Here is a 13,390-nt window from a genome sequence, read left to right as displayed (position 1 = left end):
CGGGATTTCAGGCAAGATGACCATACCCTCGAAATCACTTCTATCTTTGCTTGCTAGCTGCTCGCTCTTTTGCTATGCCTATGCTGCGATACCTATCACCTGCTTATCATGCCTCCCATATTGTTGAACCAAGCCTCTAACCCACCTTGTCCTAGCAAACCGTTGTTTGGCTATGTTACCGCTTTCCTCAGCCCCTCTTATAGCATTGTTAGTTGCAGGTGAAGATTGAAGTTTGTTCCTTGTTGGAACATGGAGATGTTGTCCCTTGTTGGAACATGTTTACTTGTTGGGATATCACAATATCTCTTATTTAATTAATGCATCTATATACTTGGTAAAGGGTGGAAGGCTTGGCCTTTTTGCCTAGTGTTTTGTTCCACTCTTGCCGCCCTAGTTTCCATCATATCGGTGTTATGTTCCTGGATTTTGCGTTCCTTACGCGGTTGGGTAATAATGGGAACCCCTTGACAGTTCGCCTTGAATAAAACTCTTCCAGCAATGCCCAACATTGGTTTTACCATTTGCCACCTAGCCTCTTTTTCCCTTGGGTTCCGCGGACTCAAGGGTCATCTTATTTAAACCCCCCCCGGGCCAGTGCTATTCTGAGTGTTGGTCCACCTCGTCAGCCGCCGGTGACCACCAGGGGCAACTCTGGGCTGGCCTACCGGAAGTTTGGACAATCTGAGTGTGCCCTAAGAACGAGATATGTGCAGCTCCTATCAGGATTTGTCGGCACATTCGGGCGGTGTTGCTGGATTTGTTTTAACTTGTCGAAGTTGTCTTGTAGAACCGGGATACCGAGTCTGATCGGAATGTCTCGGGAGAAGGTATATCCTTCGTTGACCGTGAGAGCCTGTCATGGGCTAAGTTGGGACTCCCCTGCAGGGATTTGAACTTCCGAAAGTCGTGCCCGCGGTTATGGGCAGATGGGAATTTGTTAATGCCCGATTGTAGAAAACCTGAAGTTGACCTTAATTAAAATACATCAACCGCGTGTGTAACCGTGGTGGTCTCTTTCCGGTGGAGTCCAGGAAGTGAACATGGTTGTTGGAGTTATGCTTGACGTAGGTTGTTTTAGGATCACTTCTTGATCATAGTTCATCGACCGTGCTTTTGCCTTCTCTTCTCGCTCTCTTTTGCGAATATGTTAGCCACCATATATGCTAGCCGCTTGCTGCAGCTCCACCTCATACCTTTACCTTACCCATAAGCTTAAATAGTCTTGATCGCGAGGGTGTGAGATTGCTGAGTCCCCGTGGCTCACAGATACTTCTAAAACCAGTTTGCAGGTGCCGTTGAGACCGTGCAGGAGACTCAACCAAGCTCAAGGAGGAGCTCGACGAAGATCTTGTCCTTTGTGTTGTTTCGTTCTAGTTGATCAGTAGTGAAGCCCAGTTGGGGTCGATCGGGGACCTTGTCGCATTTGGGGTTCTTCTTTTATTTTGGTTCCGTAGTCGGACCTTGAGTGTATTTGGATGATGTAATGCTTTATTCATGTATTGTGTGAAGTGGCGACTGTAAGCCAACTATGTATTCCTTTCCCTTATGTATTACATGGGTTGTGTGAAGATTACCTCACTTGCGACATTGCTTTCAATGCGGTTATGTATCTAAGTCGTGCTTCGACACGTGGAAGATATAGCCGCATCGAGGGTGTTACAATAACTAATCTAAAAAAGAAACTGGCTGAACGCTGAGTAGTCACCGTCGTCGCCGTCATCGTCGGACTTCTCCTCCTTGACGCGGCCGTCCCTGTTGGACCCCTGACCGGCATCGCCAACGCGGGCTGGTGGCGGCGGCGCGTCGTCGTCGTCGCTGTCGCAGATGACGACGACTCCGCCTTCGTCGCGGCCGCGTCGGCGCTCCGCAAAGCGGCGCAGGGTGGCGCACTGGCACTCCTTCGCCTTCTCCAGGCGCTCCTTCTCCATCGCTATGGAGTCCCTGCGCGCCCATTCCAGGGCCGTGTCGTCGTTGTTGAGCTCCGTCTTCACCGGCGCGGCCGGCTCCTTCTTCACCGGCGCGAGCCCCGGCTCCGTCTTCACCGGTGCGAGCCCCGACTTCGTTTTTGGCTTGACAAAGCACGGAGGAGGAGCCGACGAGGAGGCGCGCCGACCGCCCTCGTTGATGACGATGCCGGCTCTGCGAGTGCGCCTGCCGAGCGGCGTCTCCGCCGCGGGCTCGACCTTGACGCCGAGCAGGGCTGGAGTACCGGAGGAGTGCGAGGAAGATCACGAGGAGGAAGAAGAGGAGGAGGACCCGAACCTCCTTGGCGCCCATGGCCCGGCGCGTCGGTGGTCCGCCGGGGCGGCCACCCTCGCCGGGTACGCCAACGGCGAGTCGTTGCCGCCCTCGAGGTACGTCAGCACACCCTCGAGTGTGCGGCCGGGGACGCCCCACCATAGGTGGCACCCCTTGCTATTCTTCTGGTCGCCGACCACCGGCGCGTCGTTGGTGGACGCCAACCCTGCTGCTGGCGGCGCTTGAAGTACGCCGCCCAAGCCGTGTGGTTGTCGGCGGCGTACTAGGGGAGGGAGAGCTGGGCGTCGGTGAGGGAGGCGCGTACGACCTCGACCTCCTCTGCGAAGTATTTGGGCTTGGCCACAGCGTCGGGCAGCGGGGGAACGGGCACTCCCCGTTGCTGAGTCTCCACGCCGTCGGCCCGGCGCGCATGTCCGGCGGCGCCGGGATGTTCGCCTGGAACAGGAGCCAGGACTCCTGTTCGCGCAGCGAACGGCGGCCGAAGCCGTTGGCCGCCGCCTCGTCTCCGGGGAAACGCTCTGCCATGGCGAGGGGCTCGGGAGAGGTAGAGAGGGAGAGGGAGGGGCTGGGCGGCGGCGCTCGGGAGAGGTAGAGGGAGGGGCTGGGCGGCGGCGAGGGGCGGGGCTGGTGTGGGCACAGGCGAGTGAGGCCACCAGCTATATAGCCGCGCCGCGCCCATGTGAACGTGTGCGAGGGAGGGGAGGCGTCGGCGCGCCGTCCTGTAACGCGCCGCCCGTGAAGAATCAATGGCAAGGCTGACCGGCAGTAGCCTTGCCATTGATTCCCCGCGGGAACCGAGGCCGTTGGGGGAAGATGAGGAGCCGTGTCGCTGACACGGCTGGCCCGCGGCTTTTTCGCGCCAAAACAGCTCGCTCCGGCGCCCCCGGGCGCCCCCAGCGCGTCGAGTTCGGCCTGGGTCCACCGGCGCTGTTTTCGGCCCAGACCGGCGAAAATCGGGCTCCTGGGGGCGCGACTGGGCCATTTTTCGGCGCCGGCGCGAGAAAATCGTCTGGGGAGGCCTTCCTGGGGCACGGCTGGAGATGCTCTTAACGAGCGCTCCTTCGGGAGCCCCGCAATGATCAGTGCCACTTGACGCGCTCTCAGCTATTCGCCGCGTGTCTCTCTCTGGACGCTTCCTTCGGATTTTTTTATTTTTCCGCCCGCGCTTTTGGCTTTTTAAACGGGTTTTTTCTGGGGTTTTTTGACGTTTTGGTTTTCTCCCCGTCTTCCTTAGCTTTTCGATCAAAAAACCGGGGAAATATTTTTTGCACGAAAAAAACACGTTTTTTTTGCGAAATTCACGGTTTTTCTCCGCGAGAGGCACGGTTGTGCTTTCGCGAGAGTCAGGATCGTGCCTCTTGGAAAAGGAAAAACAAAACACGTTTTCTGTTTTTTTCTTTCGAGAGAGTCACGGTTTTGCTTCTGCGAGAGGCACGGTTGTGCTTTCGCGAGAGTCACGGCCGTGCCTCTCGAAAAGGGAAAAACAAAACACGTTTTCTGTTGTTTTTCTTTCACGAGAGTCACGGTTTTGCTTCCGCGAGAGGCACAGTTGTACTTTCGCGAGAGTCACGGTCGTGCCTCTCAGAAAGGGGAAAACGCGTTTTCTGTTTTTTTTTTTTCGCGAGAGTCACGGTTTTGCTTCCGCGAGAGGCATGGTTGTGCTTTCGCGAGAGTCACGACCGTGCCTCTCGAAAACGGAAAAAACGCATTTTTTTCTTTCACGTGAGTCACGGTTTTTCTTTCATGAGAGGCACGGGTGTGATTTCGCGAGAGGCACGGGTGTGCCTCTTTCAGAAAGGAAAAAAACCATGCTCCCGATTTGGTTTTTTCGCCCGGTTTTTTCTTCTGATTTTTTTCATGAAAAAAAATTCGTTAAAACCTATCAACATGGGATCTAGTTTTGAAGATCTCGACGCAAAAAATTCAATGGTGAAAAAGGTTCGGGATTTGAACGCATGGTTTAAAAGATAAACGTTTTAAATAAATGAATCTATGAAAAAAAACTTCCCAGTTACGACAAGTGGCATGCTGCATGTGCGTCACTTGTCGCGACCTGGAAAGTGGAGTGCTCTTTGCAACGAGTATTCCTTCTTAATTAGTTAGTGATTCGCAAAGTATCGAGGTACGGCACACCACCCCTGACTTCATTTGGGCCGGCCTTTTTTCATTGTCCTCGTTTTTCGTTCATGCATCTCTTTCGTCGCTCCAGATAAGGAAGCTTTCGTTCGTATTCATCTGCTTCTCCTGTCGGATGCCCGATCCTCCCTCTTCGAGCATGCTTGGATACGTTTTAGTCCCATGACTAAAAGTAGTGGGACTAAAACTTGCTAGTCTCACCCATGCTTGGATCCAAGTACTAAAGAGGCTAAAATCTAGTTATTGAGCATTTATTATCCTCCAAACCCTCCAATCCAGAACTAAGGAGAGAAATTAAATGAGGAGAGAGAGAGCTAATACATATTTTAGTAGGTTTCCCATGACTAAAAGATTTTAGCCTCAAGACTAGTCCTAGCCTCTCTTTAGTCAGGGGTGCTTGGAACTTTAGCCTCTAAAAGAGACTATTTTTAGTCAGACTAAAAATAGTCCCTTGTATCCAAGCACCCTCTTCATTTGCTTCTTCCTCGGGGCTCCTAATCCGGCAGGACACTGCCGCCCCTCGTAAGCAGTCAACAGTTCTCTCTCCCCCTGATTTGTCTGCCTCATCGCTAATCTGATCTGGCTGACGTCGTCGCAATGGATGTTTATTTGCAGGTGTTTAGTGTCTCCATCGTCGGTGTCGGCTTTGTCTGGGTTCCATCAAGCTCGGCGGCGTCTAGGGCTCCCGTCAAGGCCTGCGTCTTTTAGGGTTCCTTCAAGCTCCGTGTCATCTAGGGTTCGTCAAGTTCATCATCTTGAATGTAATGGCCCCAATTCTGCGCGGTTTGTTCCTTTCTGTCTGTGTGTTACTACAAGATCGAGGCTATTTATTGCGTTAGTGTCTGTTCTTGTGTTTGCTAGGGTTTGATGAACATGGTCTTGTACAGGGCAGTTCTGATTTGGTGAATCTGAGTCTAGACTAGGGGGTTGTCTTCAGAGATTAGATTTCAGGGTATGATGCGGCATGATGATATGGTGTTGTGTGTTCGTATGCTTTGCTTTCTGATTCTTGTTTCTATTTTTGTTGATGATGATATGGGGGTTGTGTATCTCAATGGAGAAGTTCTTATCGCTTGTTTTACATGTTCTTTTTAGTTTTTGTAATGTGTAGCAGCATTATGGACTAGTTCAGTTGGCTTGTTAGGATGTATTTTCCTTAGAAGCAAGCACCTGTCAACATATTTAACCAACTAAAATTACTTAATTTTTCGTATGTTGGTTTGATCAGTACTAGTTCTCTGTGTCTGTTGTGGCTGGGTGTCGTCAGTGGATCTTCTTCTGTTTAGTTGTTAATTAAGAAAAATAAAGTCGTTTGCTAGACTAGACACTAGGGGACAGAAGATAGCAATCAACATGCAAAACCAGTGCGATGCAAATTTGTGAACAGAACTTGATGAACCTGAGTTTAAGGTTTCAACGCCACCCCACCAAGTGGGTGCACAAATAGTTTATTGGTTTTTGTGTTCTCTGAGTTTCTTGTTTCAGCGCCACCCCACCAAGTGAACTATTTTTCTTTGTTTATCTGGGAGTTGTGTGCGATGTCTAGTACTGGAGCTTCTATTTGTTCAAGTGGACGCATCTATCATCAGTTGGCAGTTATCTTCTATGTAAATGAATTATAAGTGAAGCCCGATCTTTGCTTAGACAAGTGTGATAAGTTGGTTGCATAATTTACTGTAGCATCTACCAAATAACTATATAGATATAGGTAATTTGTTCCTACTGCTGCTTACTATAATAGCTAGTTTTCTTGTGTCTTTTTTCGTTTTACCCGCGAGTGATGCTATAAGGGAATGACTAGGGAAAGTATAAAATGATTCAAAAAACTCCATCTCCAGCCATTGTTGAATTAATGTCTGTAGCTTAGAATTAAATGGTTCAAAAAACATTAGCCATTATTTTGGTCTGGAAATCAGCCAACAAGAATAATAGTACTTCTGAAATTGTCTACATTGTCTCTCATTTTCTTTCTGGTGCTTATTCTTGTGTGGATGTGTTGTATAAAAGTGAATAAGCATTTTTTTATGGACTAGTGTTAGGTCTGGTGATTTTTGTTGTAGGTTACAACTAACAATTACTTAGATGTTTTTTCATCATGTTCATATGTGTGCATTGATGTTATTTTGCAACAACTTTAGCACTAGTACTTGTACCTTGATACTTTATTGCATGATGGATGACCTTTGTGTTTCTACTCTTTTCACATATGTATGGTTCTGGTGCTAGTTTTGTTTTTTTAGACGAGTGTTCGTTATTGAAATGGTATTAGGTGATGTGACTGTAGTTTTTGATATAGGACGTTAACCCAGTAGTGCAGGATGAAAGTTGCAAGATGTGGTACTTATTAGTTTGATACTTTCTTGTTATTCATTTGCTTGTTTTTTTAATGTATTACATGTTTTTTAACTGTCATACTTTCTTTGTTGTGACTTATACACGTACCAATGATACTAAGTACTGCTTTTGTTTCCTTGAATTAATCTTTGTTTCAACAGCTTACTTTTTTATTATTGTACGGTTGTCCCTCAACTGTCAAAATGCCTAGACTTTACAAATATCCTTAGGGTACTATCAAGCACAGATTTTCGACCGTTAGGTGGCATAAGGCAGTTTGTGATTTAACTGACAAACAGAAGTCGTATGTTTCCAAATATGAGCTCGATAATCTCCTGAATATTCATCCTCATTTGATGATTCGAATTCCAATTCTGCAATGGGTTGCAAACCACATAAACTATAATGGACCTGGAGTTTTCAGAAAGGGTCAAAAGATCATTCGTCTTAGAAGGGAGATGGTAATTCAGGTTTTTGGTATCCGTTCTGGTTCTGTGCCTTTTCCTCTGGACAACACAGATGTAGTTGTTGTGGCTAGAGTATTACAACTTAGGTTTCAGTATCTTGATAATGGTCAGAAGTACATTCCAGTCGATAATATTATCACTATGATGAAGAATGACGAGACCGCGGAAGGTTTCATGTGGAGCTTCATGTTTCTATTTTCTGTCCAACCTCTCGGAATTATGCAAATTGGAAAATTCTTTATGGCTCCATGACATTACTAAGCTGAAGACCTTTGATTTGGATCAGCTTTGCATTGATCACTTGAACAAGGAAATTGATAATTTCAGCACCAATCTCTTCAACAAAACTGAAATTCCGTTGAACATTTCAATCTATGTTGGTGGATGCTTATCTTTAGCCGCTGTAAGTTTTCTAATTTTTTTCTCCTTTTCATTTTTTAATGTAGTGTTAACTTCTGCATTCTTTTTTATAGTCATTGATTCCCTCGTTCATCTTTTCTCATGATTGCTAGATTGTTTATCTGGACTTCGTAGACTTCACAAAAGTGAGCAACGAAACATCAATTATGCAGTCCATAGAATAGTCCATGTTCAGAATGAAGACTTTGACTATCTATCTATAGTGGACTTGAACACATCATCAAAGAAGCCGTTTGTATTGGGATTCTTACCAGTAAGCTTGTTTTATCCTTTTTTTATTCTTTTGTGCATTCTTTAAGTGAGGGAAAAACTTGTAGTTATAGTTTCGAACAAGAAGGAGCATTTTTTCATTGTTTATACTTTTGGTTCCATGATCTGTTTAAGAATACCCAGTAAGCTTTGTTGACTATATTTTTTATCTTGTTCAGCTGAGAGACATCTCCTCGACACCTTACAGTGCTCGTGCAATCATATTGGCTGAGGAAAAGTGGCTGAATGCCCCACAAACTTACCATAATGAGGAAAATGTCATTCCAAACTACAGTGACATCTCAAATGTTGCATCTACTTCGAACCATAATCCAGAAGTATGTTTTCATGCTTTTTATTGCCTTTTGTTTATTAATACATTTTAGTCTTGTCAGCTCATTTTCATAGTAGAACTTATACACATGTATCTTTTTTGTTTGTCAAACTAATAGGCTATGAACATAATATCTCAAGTTGTTGCAAAGCATGATCAAATTTGGAAGAAGCTTCATGAACAACATGTGTAGAGTATGTTTGCATATATGCAAGCAACTCTGTTGTCTTTACAACCAAATTCAAACATGCAAGTCAACATTGCTGGCACTTCAACCACAAATCCCATTATTCTTCTTTCAGCAGCAAACAACAGGAATAATCTCAGTGAACCAGCAGTAAACACCAACAATCGCCCAGTTGAGGTAAACAATGAGCCAATTAGATGTTCTTTATTCCAAGATCATGTAGGAGTCAGTCCTACTCCTGATGTTACCTTAAGCCACACCAGCAAGGACATCCAAGTTCAAATTCCAACTCGAGTTCTAGAGCAAGTGTCAGTTCCTCAGCAAGTACAGGAAACTGACCGAGCACCTACAACTGTGAACATTGGGTTTTTTGTGGTATTAATGAAGCGAATTCAGTTGGGAACAATGGTAATCATTTTCACAACACACTTAATCAATATATTTCTTTTTAGTCAAACAAGTGAGAGCACTCAATTTGATTTTAACACTCTTATTGACATCTCAGGTACCATCTCTGAGCCAATTCAGACTCCATAATTGGCATTCCTGGAACCACTGTGTCCTGTTTATCCTATAGTAGATAGTGAGGCAAATCAGATAGATTTTCAGCATGTCAACATTGTGCCTGAAATCCCTCTTTCTGGGAACTCAGTTTATGTCAGTGAGCAAGTTCAGGTAGTGAATGAGCTAGAGTCAAGTGTTGTTAATGTGCTCAATCAGACCCCAAGTAAAGAAATGTCTGGTGCTTGTCCCAATCCTCCTTTCCTAGTTCAGAGCAATGCTAGTCCTCACAATCTACCATCTCCTTCAAGTAACAATCTGGGCCTCCAACGATCTGCATGAAACCTTCCACCTCCCCGTGTCACCGCTCGCATTGGAAGAAATACGTGACATACAGCTAACCTTGACCAAGATCTGCCCTTCCACATCGAATACTAATATTTGGCACTACATATGGGGCACGGCCACTTTCAGACCTAAGGACTACTATTCATATTTCTTTAGAGATGCCCGAACCGACCCCATGTTCAAACACCTGTGGAAATCAAAATGTACAATGAAGTTGAAGGTGTTTGGTTGGCTGCTTTTTCACGACAGACTCAACACACGTAATATGTTGAAGCGGAGGCACTTTAACATTGGATATGATTTTGACTGTCTCCTTTGCGGGCTTCCAATCGAAGAAACAGTGGACCATATGATCTTCACTTGTGATTTTAGCAGGACATGCTGGACCAAACTTGGTATTCAATGGACCCCCTTTGGTAACCGTCTCACTGCTCTCAAGTTGAACAGAGACTCCTGGCGTGACCCATTTTTCATGGAAATTTTTCTCACTGCCGGATGGAGCCTATGGAAGGAAGGAACAACAAACACTTCCGTGGAGTTGACCCTACTGTTGGGTCCTGGTTTTCATGCTTCAAAAATGACCTAGGTCAACTCCAGCATAGAGTCAAAGAGGCCCATAGAGGCTTGTTTGTCAATCTTTGTTCTGCTCTAGGTTGATAGTTTCTATCTCTTTTTCTTACCTGACTCCTCCCGTGGAGAGCTGGTAATTCACCCCTCCCTGGTCTGTGGGGAGGGGGAGTAGATGGGTAACTGAGTTAGGCACCCTATATGTCTATGTAAACACCCCATTTATATAGATATATAAAATCACAGTGGGAGTCCTCTCCCACTGTCAATTCCCTAAAAAACAATCTAATTGAAGATGGTTGTATTCCAAAGGAATTGAATTCACAAAAAACTGAAAACATGGGTGATGGCATTGAAATCGCCATGGAGTATGCTGATGATATTTTGATGCCACAACTTGACAACTCAGTTCCCAAAGGTAACTTCTATTTGCTTTCTCTTGGTGCTCCATTGTCTTCTTTCATCACGTTGAAAATTTTACTTGCAATTTCTGGTTTAGTTTTGGGATGCCCTGCCATATTCTTTTTGTATGCTTCACGGTTTTTCTGCACACAATGCTTATTATATGCAATTCATTGATTTTGTATAGAAATTGTAGTACCTGAGAATAAGTCATCTGATGCAGCAATGAATATATCTGGTCCGAGCACTATATAGAAAAGAAATCAAAAGAAAAGGAAAGCTGAAGTCTTATGTTCTGAAGAAAAGCTATCAAAGATAACTATCGAACCTCATGTTCAGGAATTTTATAAGAAGTACCTTGGAAACAAATACTTCAATACAACAACAACAACAAAACCTTTAGTCCCAAACAAGTTGGGGTAGGCTAGAGGTGAAACCCATAAGATCTCGCAACCAACTCATGGCTCTGGCACATGGATAGCAAGCTTCCACGCACCCCTGTCCATAGCTAGCTCTTTGGTGATACTCCAATCCTTTAGGTCTCTCTTAACGGACTCCTCCCATGTCAAATTCGGTCTACCCCGCCCTCTCTTGACATTCTCCGCACGCTTTAGCTGTCCACTATGCACCAGAGCTTCTGGAGGCCTGCGCTGAATATGTCCAAACCATCTCAGACGATGTTGGACAAGCTTCTCTTCAATTGGTGCTACCCCAACTCTATCTCGTATATCATCATTCCGGACTCGATCCTTCCTCGTGTGGCCACACATCCATCTCAACATACGCATCTCTGCCACACCTAACTGTTGAACATGTCGCCTTTTAGTCGGCCAACACTCAGCGCCATACAACATTGCGGGTCGAACCGCCGTCCTGTAGAACTTGCCTTTTAGCTTTTGTGGCACTCTCTTATCACAGAGAATGCTAGAAGCTTGGCGCCACTTCATCCATCCGGCTTTGATTCGATGGTTCACATCTTCATCAATACCCCCATCCTCCTGCAGCATTGACCCCAAATACCGAAACGTGTCCTTCTGAGGTACCACCTGGCCATCAAGGCTAACCTCCTCCTCACACCTAGTAGTACTGAAACCGCACATCATGTACTCGGTTTTAGTTCTACTAAGCCTAAACCCTTTCGATTCCAAGGTTTGTCTCCATAACTCTAACTTCCTATTTACCCCCGTCCGACTATCATCAACTAGCACCACATCATCCGCAAAGAGCATGCACCATGGGATATCTCCTTGTATATCCCTTGTGACCTCATCCATCACCAATGCAAAAATATAAGGGCTCAGAGCTGACCCCTGATGCAGTCCTATCTTAATCGGGAAGTCATCAGTGTCGACATCACTTGTTCGAACACTTGTCACAACATTATCGTACATGTCCTTGATGAGGGTAATGTACTTTGCTGGGACTTTGTGTTTCTCCAAGGCCCACCACATGACATTCCGCGGTATCTTATCATAGGCCTTCTCCAAGTCAATGAACACCATATGCAAGTCCTTCTTTTGCTCCCTATATCTCTCCATAAGTTGTCGTACCAAGAAAATGGCTTCCATGGTCGACCTCCCAGGCATGAAACCAAACTGATTTTTGGTCACGCTTGTCATTCTTCTTAAGCGGTGCTCAATGACTCTCTCCCATAGCTTCATTGTATGGCTCATCAGCTTAATAATGGTGATAAGTAAGTTATTTCAGGAACAACTTTTTCTTTAAACATCAAATGATCTTCGTATTTGTGCATTTTGTTTTTGAACTATTCTATTATTTTCCATGTACTCCGACTGTTATCGATGTCAATGGCTTTCCAGTGGACTATGATAATTTCTACAATTCTCTGAAGGCAATAGGAAAGGTTGATAATGAAATATTCAATGCCTATGTCCAAGTTTTCAATTACGATAATGAAAGTCCAGCTCCAAAAACTAAAGAACCTTCAAAGTATTGCTTTACTTCCTACTTCAAGGTAATTCTCTAATGCTCATTGATATTTTTGTATGTTTTTGTTTCACAATATACTCCTACAAGTTATTATGTTCTTAATGCCTTTATCTGTTTCATCTTTTCTGTAGGAGAAACTGCTTCTAGATCCCCGAAACTTCAATTCTAGGTCTTGCCTAAGAGAATTCAAGAAACTATACTCGGGGAAGAGCTTACATAAGCGTGATCTAGTACACATTTTTTTATCATTCCATGAAACCATCATTTTTGCATCTTTTTCATCTATACTCATTTTTCTACTTTAATTGCCATCCAACTTTACTTCCCCCGAGTTGATTCCTTCCGTTGGACTTTGTTCTGCATCAGCAATCTCTTTGAAACAGTTAATTTCTTCAATTCAAGGAGTTATGTTCCTCAAAATCAAGTCAACAAGTTAACATCAAATCTGGTTTGTTTTCTTATTTTATTTGTCTTACTCTTCACCTTATAAGAGCAAATGTTTTATCTGGTACCTGTCACATGTTACTTTCTAAGAATGTATGACTATATTTTCCACATAATTTAACTTTTGTATTTCTTTACTAAAGTTTTGTGTTTGTTTAACTCTGCAACTTCTTTTAAATGTAGGCAATCAACATGGGCACCCTTTTGAAGTCTTCTGGATCCATATACAAGAATGTCGAGAAATTTGAGTGCATTTCGCCTGAGAACTACCCCAGCAAAACAACCTGTGAGTAAAAGAACTATCATTGTACTAAGTCCACTTTTCTGTTTAACAAGCAATATACTTTACATTTTTGAAATAACATGTTCTTTTTCTGATTTTGATGTAAATGTCTTGGTACATCCACAATTGTGCACTCTATGCTATTATGTACATGGATATCTGGGATGGCAAGATCATGAAGAACATTGACGATGTATATTCTTTTTATTGTTCTATGTTCTTTTCCCTAGGTCTTTTTATCACTTTTATATGCTTAATCTTTTGCTCACATTTTCATCTGTATCAGGAAATTATTCCTCAATTCTGGCAGGTTGTCACTTACAAACTCGCAAAGTCTGACATCAATGAAGAATCCTTCTAGGAAGTTCAAGAAGATGTTTCAACCAAGAAGAGGAAGATGTGTCGTTACTTATGTTTACAAAGCAAATGCTTAAAGCTACTAAAGTGCATCGTTTTCACCCATCGATGTGTGCCTTTAATAATGTTCATTGCAAACTTGAAGCTACTTG

The 13,390-nt window shown here is 44.3% G+C and overlaps 1 protein-coding gene across 4 annotated transcripts; it reads left to right on the top strand.

Annotated features, from left to right (window-relative positions):
• The first annotated feature begins 4,856 nt into the window (after positions 1-4,856).
• LOC119316843 lies at positions 4,857-12,884 on the top strand. Of its 4 annotated transcripts, none has more exons than XR_005153349.1 (9): positions 4,857-4,917; positions 5,011-7,599; positions 7,709-7,869; positions 8,045-8,203; positions 8,318-8,794; positions 8,892-10,220; positions 12,057-12,179; positions 12,286-12,602; positions 12,782-12,884. XR_005153349.1 is itself a non-coding variant. In XM_037591232.1 (8 exons), the coding sequence occupies exons 3-7, from the start codon at positions 7,581-7,583 to the stop codon at positions 12,457-12,459; spliced, it is 636 nt and encodes a 211-aa protein (XP_037447129.1). In that variant the 5' UTR covers positions 4,857-4,917; positions 5,011-5,156; positions 7,483-7,580; the 3' UTR covers positions 12,460-12,602; positions 12,782-12,884. The 4 variants fall into 4 exon arrangements, 2 of the variants coding, with proteins under 2 accessions (XP_037447129.1, XP_037447128.1); XR_005153348.1 differs by having other exon boundaries at positions 12,025-12,179; XM_037591232.1 differs by lacking the exons at positions 8,318-8,794; positions 8,892-10,220 and having other exon boundaries at positions 5,011-5,156; positions 7,483-7,599.
• Positions 12,885-13,390: the final 506 nt, after the last annotated feature.

Source organism: Triticum dicoccoides, chromosome 6A, assembly GCF_002162155.2.
Source record: "Triticum dicoccoides isolate Atlit2015 ecotype Zavitan chromosome 6A, WEW_v2.0, whole genome shotgun sequence".
Classification (NCBI taxonomy): Eukaryota; Viridiplantae; Streptophyta; class Magnoliopsida; order Poales; family Poaceae; genus Triticum; species Triticum dicoccoides.
The sequence above is the reverse complement of the archived record's forward strand: the minus strand, read 5'-3'. Positions and strand labels throughout refer to the sequence as shown.